General features: G+C 49.0%; 1 protein-coding gene across 1 annotated transcript; it reads left to right on the forward strand.

The window, feature by feature from the left end:
* The first annotated feature begins 4,802 nt into the window (after window positions 1-4,802).
* Window positions 4,803-6,467, forward strand: LOC124683795 (acyl transferase 7-like). Its single transcript, XM_047218242.1, has 2 exons — window positions 4,803-5,379; window positions 5,542-6,467. Exons 1-2 carry the CDS (start codon window positions 4,918-4,920, stop codon window positions 6,379-6,381), a joined length of 1,302 nt encoding a protein of 433 aa, XP_047074198.1. The 5' UTR covers window positions 4,803-4,917; the 3' UTR covers window positions 6,382-6,467.
* Window positions 6,468-7,580: the final 1,113 nt, after the last annotated feature.

A 7,580-nucleotide genomic window follows, 5' to 3' on the forward strand; every position in this document is an offset into this window, starting at 1 on the left:
GAGTGTACCAACGTGGTGATGGTGACAAGCTCATTGTCATCAACGTTTATGTCGATGATCTAATCATCACATGTGCATCGAGCGAGGAGGTGTGAGGTTCAAGCTGGAATGACTCACCCGTTCAAGATGAGTGATCTTGGCGATCTCTGTTTCTATATGGGCATTGAAGTGCCACAACAAGCTGGCCAGATCACACTTTGCCAGGCCACATACATGAAGAAACTGTTGTAGAGAGCAGGAACTGAGGATTGCAACCCCTGCACCGTGCCAATAGAGGCACGACTGAATGTGAGAAAGGCCAATGATGGGAAACTGATCGGCGCGGTGACCTACCGCAGCATGTTGGACAACATCCGGTACCTTGTCCCCTTATGAGGTCGTATATCACCTTTGTTGTTGGCTACATCAACCATTTCATGGAGTCGCCCATGACGGAGCATCCGGTTGTGGGGAAGCATCTGATGCGCTATGTAAAACGGACGTTGAACATCGGTGTGACTTATTGGAAGGGGCAGGGCGCACTGGAGCTGCTGGGGTACAACGATGATGGTATGGCTAGCAAAGTCAAGGACATGATTTCATCCCTCAAACAGAACCCTGTCTGTTGGTAGTCACCGAAGCAACGAGTGGTGGCTTTCTCTTCGTGCGAGTCTGAGTACATCCCCGCCATCACCACGCCCGTCAGGGCATCGGGCTTAGTCGGCTCGTCAACGAACTATAGAATGAGAAGGCGCGAGCGCCGAAACTGTTGGTAGACAACAAATCGACAACCCCCCTTAGGAATAATCTTGTGTTCCATGACCGTAGTAAGCATACCGACACCCTGTATCATTTGATTCTAGACTATGTAGAGGAGGGTCATCTTGAAATGGACTACGTCGTCAATATGAAGCCCAACTTGCTGATCTTCTGACGAAAGCTCTCGAACGTGTTCGCTTCCATGAGCTAAGGTACTCTAGAAGAATTGGCATTCTTAAAATAAAGTAGATGACAAGGTTAAGGGGAAGATTTGTGATCAGAAGTTTGTAATCATGTCGTCAGTTAGCATAGTTTGTGAATTTCGTTTTTCCAGTCGATAGACATGGACGCCTTTTGTTTTTGTGCGTAACCGTGCAGCCTAAGATGTGTATGATCACATCGGGTTCATTTTCTGACTTTGTAGCACCGTGACTTAGCACGATCGGTCTTCGTAGGATGGCGCGAGTCAACTGGATCGAGCACTTAGATTTTTTTCTTTTCGAAATGGGGGCATACCCCAGCCTCTGCATCAATCGATGCACACGGGCCTTTTCATTTATTAAAATTCTAGAATTCAAAAGTTTACATTGTGAATCAAAGAAGGTTGAGACATGTGTCAACCTCCGAAAGCAAAAGCAACATATAGCTATCCATCCTGTAGCCTACTAGTATGACGCCACCAAGTGGCCCGGAAAAGAAGTCCCGAGTAACCGTTAGCAAGCGGTTGCATCCGATATCCATAACCTCCCGCTGGTCCTCCGGGAGTAGGTACGCCCATTGTTGAATCCGAGTGTGTAGCTCGCGAATAACCTGCAAAAAATTTGTACCCTTACGTTTGTTAAAAATCAGATCATTTACGGTGGTCCAAATAGACCAACACAAAGCCGAGATACCAATCCGTATTCTGACTTTATCTTTCTTTTCAACACCATTTAGCCAATTACCAAACATATTAGTAATATTTGCAGGAGGTGGTATATTATATGTAAAATAAATCATACGCCAGATTATTTGGGCAAAAGGGCAAGAAAGAAACAAGTGTTGTACAATTTCTATAGAATCACAAAAGCAACATTTTGTACATCCCTTCCAATTCCTCTTAGCAAGATTGCCTCCCTTGATCTTTTGGTCTACAAACCATATTTCATTTAGTTAATCTATACTTTTTCTTGTTATCATCTGTTTGCCAGAAGAAACTAGACCTGAAAAAATCCAGACGTTTTCTAACTCCAACTGGTATTTCCGAGAAGAGAGCATAAACATGGGTAAGCTTGTCAACACTGAATTGATTAATATTAAACGATCTCCATAAGAGAGCAACTTGCTACGCCAGACAACCTAGCTTAGCACCAAAACGACTCTCTACAGGGTTCCATTCCGAATTCTTTAATTTCTCGTAATGTACCGGAATACCAAGATATCGAATTGGTAAAGAACCTACTTCGCAGCCAAAAATTTGCCTATATTGAGTCTCCATCTCATTGGTTTGCCCAAAACAAAATAACTCACTTTTGTGGAAGTTGATTTTCAAACCGGATAGTTGCTCGAAAATACACAAGATTAGTTTCATGTTCACCGCTTTCTCAGTATCATGTTCCATAAAAATTATTGTATCATCTGCATATTGGAGGATTGACACACCGCCATCTACCAAATGAGGTATGAGACTACCGATTTGACCTTCATTTTTTGCACGAGCAATTAAAATAGCTAAAACGTCCGCCACAATGTTGAAAAGTATAGGAGACAAAGGATCCCCTTGTCTCAATCCCTTTCTTGTTTGAAAATTATGTCCGATATCGTCATTAACCCTTACTCCAACACTACCGCCTTGCACGAAACTCTTTATCATATCACACCATTTGGGATCAAACCCCTTCATGCGCATGACTTGTTGCAAAAAAGGCCACTTCACTTTATCATATGCCTTCTCAAAATCAATTTTGAAAAGTATCCCATCCATTTTTTTCCTATGCAACTCATGTATCGTTTCATGAAGAACAACCACTCCTTCAAGGATGTGACGTCCTGGCATAAAAGCCGTTTGCGTGGGTCTAACAATTTTATGTGCGATTTGTGAAACTCGAATAGTAGCTACTTTTGTAAAGATCTTGAAGCTCACATTAAGTAGACAAATTGGTCGATATTGTTGAATTTGAACTGCATTATCTTTTTGGGAAGCAAAGTAATAACACCAAAATTTAGCTTATACGAGAGGAAAGTCACCATTTTGAAAATGTGTAAACATTGCCATCAAGTCATCTTTGAGCACATCCCAAAAATGTTGATAAAATTCTGCTGGGAAACCATCCGGTCCCGGTGCCTTATTATGTTCCATTTGTGATATAGCTTCGAAAATTTCTTCTTGAGTGAAGTTTTTGGTTAGTATGGAATTTTCTTCGGCGACAATTGTGGAACATCAGCCACACGCTCTTCCATCATAGAAAAAGTTTTACGATTCGGGTGCCCCAAATAACTTTTTATAATACTCTGAGCTATAATTTTTTAGGTTGTCATCACCGACAATCGTTCCCTCCTCTTGTTCTAATTGGAAAATCTTCTTCTTCCTATGCTTTCTATTTGCAATTAAGTGAAAATATTTAGTGTTATTACCTCCTTCCTGAATATGCTTAACTTTAGCTCTTTGAGACCATTTTATTTCCTCATCCCTTCTAAGTTTACTCAAGGAATCATGAGCATTTTTTAGAACCTCCCTCTCAGCATGATTCAAAGAGTTGGATTCAGCCTTAATGTCTAACATATCAATAATGTTTAACAAACGCTCTTTTTCTTTCTTATATTTTCCACTCGGATTTTTTGCCCATCCTTTCAAAAAATGCCTCAAATGTCTAATTTTGTTCTGCCAAATTTGAATAGGTGAATTCCCTTTAGATACCTTTGCCCATTCAGCCGCTACCATATCATGGAAACCTTCTTGCTGCAACCATGCTATTTCAAAGGAGAATCGAGGTTTATTCCCCAAATGGGCATGGTTCCCAGAATCAATTAAAAGGGGAGTGTGATCTGACCCGGTCCTAGTGAGTGCTCTCACAGAGACAAGCGGAAATTTTTGTTCACGCTCACCAGTACCCGGTCAAGCTTCTCAAAAGTTGGATTTTCTCGTCTACTAGCCCAAGTGTATTGTCGACACGATCGAGCACTTAGATAGGACACGTTTTCCTTTTTGTCTCAAGTAAAAGAAAACGAAGGAGACAAAAGCCGTATGTTTTACACGACACTAAATCCTTGTATTCATCGTTTTCATTTATTTGTTTAGCATCGAGTTGGAGGCGAGATTGAGATAGTGGGGGCAGACAAAACTAGTGTGAGTTCGGGCATGTACAATGCCAGACTCTTGGGTAGGCGCTTAGCAGCAAAAAAAAGTTGATTTTTATCTAAAATATAAACGCAAGAGTCTGCTTCTCCAATGCAAAACGCTAACTGAGACGCTAAACGTGATTTGTTTTCCGTGTGGGAATATCCTCCGCAGCTTGGCAAAGCCGTTTTGAGCAGGAAAAAATCGCGGAGCGCCCGGCTCCTTACTTTGCGTCGACGCAAGCGAATTCTCTAAGATCGGCTGGGATTCAACCGTAACTACCGGGAAATAAAGCCTAGCGCCCGTGTTAAGCGCCTGCGCTGTAGATGCTCTTATGTACCCTTTTTCGGATCAAGTGTCTATTTTAGCTTTATCGTATAATGTAAACTTTATCATTGTTAGGCACCAATAGTATAGCACTTCTAGAATGGGTGTAGTACTACATTGTGAAAGCACGATCTTCCTATACATTTCTTTTGCTGAGGGAACGATCTTCTGTACATTTAGTTGTTGTATATGAACTTGACCAATATTTCGAAGTATTTCCATGTCAATGCATTTTGTGACATGAAAACGTTTTCTAACAGGAAATGGCTAAATCCTACTCCTCCATCTCCTGGATCGTGCGGTGGGCAATCCTTATCACATCCAGTCATCAACAACAACTTCCACCCAAAGACCAGTCGTAGCAGCTACCACACTGCAATTTCACAAGACCTTGTGTACATACAGTATAAAAAAGCAACAACGGTCGCAGCTTTCCTCTTCCCCAGGTGAGCCAGCCTGCGAGTGCGCCACCACAACAACCAGATCTCCGCCTCGCCGGCTGGCCACCCACTTCCCCACCGCATCCATCCACCACCATGAGGAGCGGGGGAGTGGCCGCAGCGGCTGCCGTGACGCGCGTGGCGCAGCGGGTGGTGGCCCCGTCGGCGCCCACGCCCGGCGGCGAGCTCCCGTTGTCCTGGCTCGACCGCTACCCCACGCAGCGCGCCCTCATCGAGTCCCTCCACGTCTTCAAGGGCCGCGCCGCCGGCGACGACGCCGGGGAGTCCCCGGTGGAGGCCATCGAGCGCGCCCTGGCTGCCGCGCTCGTCAGCTACTACCCCATCGCCGGCCGCCTCGCGGCGAACGACGCCGGCGAGCTCGTCGTTGACTGCACCGGCGAGGGCGTGTGGTTCGTGGAGGCCACGGCCTGCTGCACCCTGGAGGAGGTGGACTACCTCGAGTACCCGCTCATGGTTCCCAAGGACGAGCTCCTGCCGCACCCCGCCTACCCCGCCGACGACCCCCTCGCCGAGGACTCCCTAATCCTTCTCGTCCAGGTAATTTAGCTTTAGCGAGATGTCAAAAATTCGATCTTTTCCCCCATTAGAATGAGTCCATCCATGTCCGTGTTCTGGGAGCAATTCTTGAGAGAGTCAACGGCGTAGATAGCAGCAATGGCGTTTAACTGATTGCTCAATTCCCCAATTGACGCAATGCAGGTGACGAGGTTCGAGTGCGGCGGCTTCGTGGTCGGGTTCCGGTTCAGCCACGCCGTGGCGGACGGGCCGGGCGCGGCGCAGTTCATGTCGGCGATGGGCGAGATCGCGCGCGGGCGGTCGGCGCCGTCGCTGGAGCCGGCGTGGGGCCGCGAGGTGATCCCGTGCCCGCCGGCCGCGTCCGTGGGCCCGCTCCCGATCCCGACGGAGCTCCGGCTGCAGTACCTGGCCATGGACATCTCGACGGAGTACATCGACCACTTCAAGGCGCGGTTCCTGGACCAGACGGGCCACCGCTGCAGCGCGTTCGAGGTGCTCATCGCCAAGGCGTGGCAGGCGCGCACCCGGGCCTTCGCCTTCGCCAGCGGCTCCCCCGTGCACGTCTGCTTCGCCATGAACGCGCGCCCGGCGCTCCGTGCCCCCGCGCTGCCCCACGGCTTCTACGGCAACTGCTACTACATCATGCGCGTGTCGGCGCCCGCCGAGGCCGTCTCCGACGCGCCGCTCAGCGACGTGGTGCGCCTGATCCGGGAGGGCAAGAAGCGCCTCCCCGCCGAGTTCGCCCGGTGGAGCCGCGGCGAGCTGGACGCCGACCCGTACCGGATCACCTCCGACTACCGGACGCTGCTCGTCTCCGACTGGTCGCGCCTCGGGTTCGCCGAGGTCGACTACGGCTGGGGCGCGCCCGTGCACGTCGTGCCGCTCACCAACCTCGACTACATCGCCACCTGCATCCTCGTCCGCCCCTCCGCGCACAAGCCCGGCGCGCGCCTCATCACCCAGTGCGTCGCCGACGACGGCGTCGACGCCTTCCACCGGGACATGATGCGACTCGACGACTGAGCTGCGATTGATCGGGCCGGCCGTCGGTAGCTGCTGCCGGAGCAGAGGAAAACTATACCCGCTGCTGCTACACCGCGATACATACATACATACATAATTCGCGACCTGTAATGTTTGATTGATTCGTTGTATTCGATTGAATTCGTTCGTTTTGCCAGTTAGCGACTGTTCTTCGAGATGGTTTACCAGGCTTGGTTAGCTGTTGCTGCTCGCCAAGAAGTCTGCAACGGTCGATCGAGACGTCGAGTTGGTGGGGAGCCGCTGTCTCCCCTCGCCTAAGCAAAGCAAAGCAAAGCAGGACTTGAGTAGTAAGCACGAGGAGCAAGCTGCGACCTGACTGACATGGGGTTCCTCTACCTTGCGCGCGTCCCAGTCAATCGCGATCCTGGTTCGTTGAGCTCCGGTAGCGTGCGCGGGTGCTAAAAATCGATGCTTTGCTTCTGCTGATCATCTCGGTGGCTTTTTGTTGCGATGGCGACGCTTAGCACTAGCACGCGTGTGCTGGAGTGTTTGGCTGGTGATTCGGTGGTTCAATAAAGAAGAAGCCGTTGCTCGTGTTCCAGAAGCTTAGCTACTGGCCGCTCCATTAAAGAAGAAGAAGAAGAAGTCTTCTTCTTCCGGTGTTTCTTGCCACTTGAGCCGCTGCACAGGCTGCCGAGCTAGCTGCCGCCTGCTGTTGCCGTATCATTTTGTTCGGTTCTGCCAGCTTAAACCCTCTTGTTTCTGAACTGCTGTGAACGTGGTTCGGCCGGTAGAACAAGTTTGGGTGAGGGAATTGACGGGTGCCCAACTGCCACCGGAGTCCTCACATCTCTGTCGGTGCTGCCTGCCGTATAGCGGCGTGTGCCGACAAAAAAAACCACAAAATTGACAAAAAGTCCGGCGCAAAATAACCTGCTTCTGAATTCAATTCACCAAGTAACCTTCTAGAACATCTCCAGCTGTGTCCCGAGTTTTTAGATAAAAGGCACTAAGAGCATCTCCAGTCGCGTCCCCAAACCGTCCCCCAAACCGCGCCGGATTGAGCGTTTGGGGGACGTGTTTTGCTCGTGCCGTGTTTGGGGGACGTCGCTCCCCAGCCGCGTCCCCCAAACGCCGCCCCCAAATGAATATTTGTGCAGGGAAAATAAAGGTTTTCATTCAATTTTGATTATATATTACAAAGTTTGAATGAAAACGGCTAGATTTCATCTAAACCT

This window comes from Lolium rigidum, chromosome 1 (assembly GCF_022539505.1).
Source record: "Lolium rigidum isolate FL_2022 chromosome 1, APGP_CSIRO_Lrig_0.1, whole genome shotgun sequence".
In the NCBI taxonomy this organism is placed as follows: Eukaryota; Viridiplantae; Streptophyta; class Magnoliopsida; order Poales; family Poaceae; genus Lolium; species Lolium rigidum.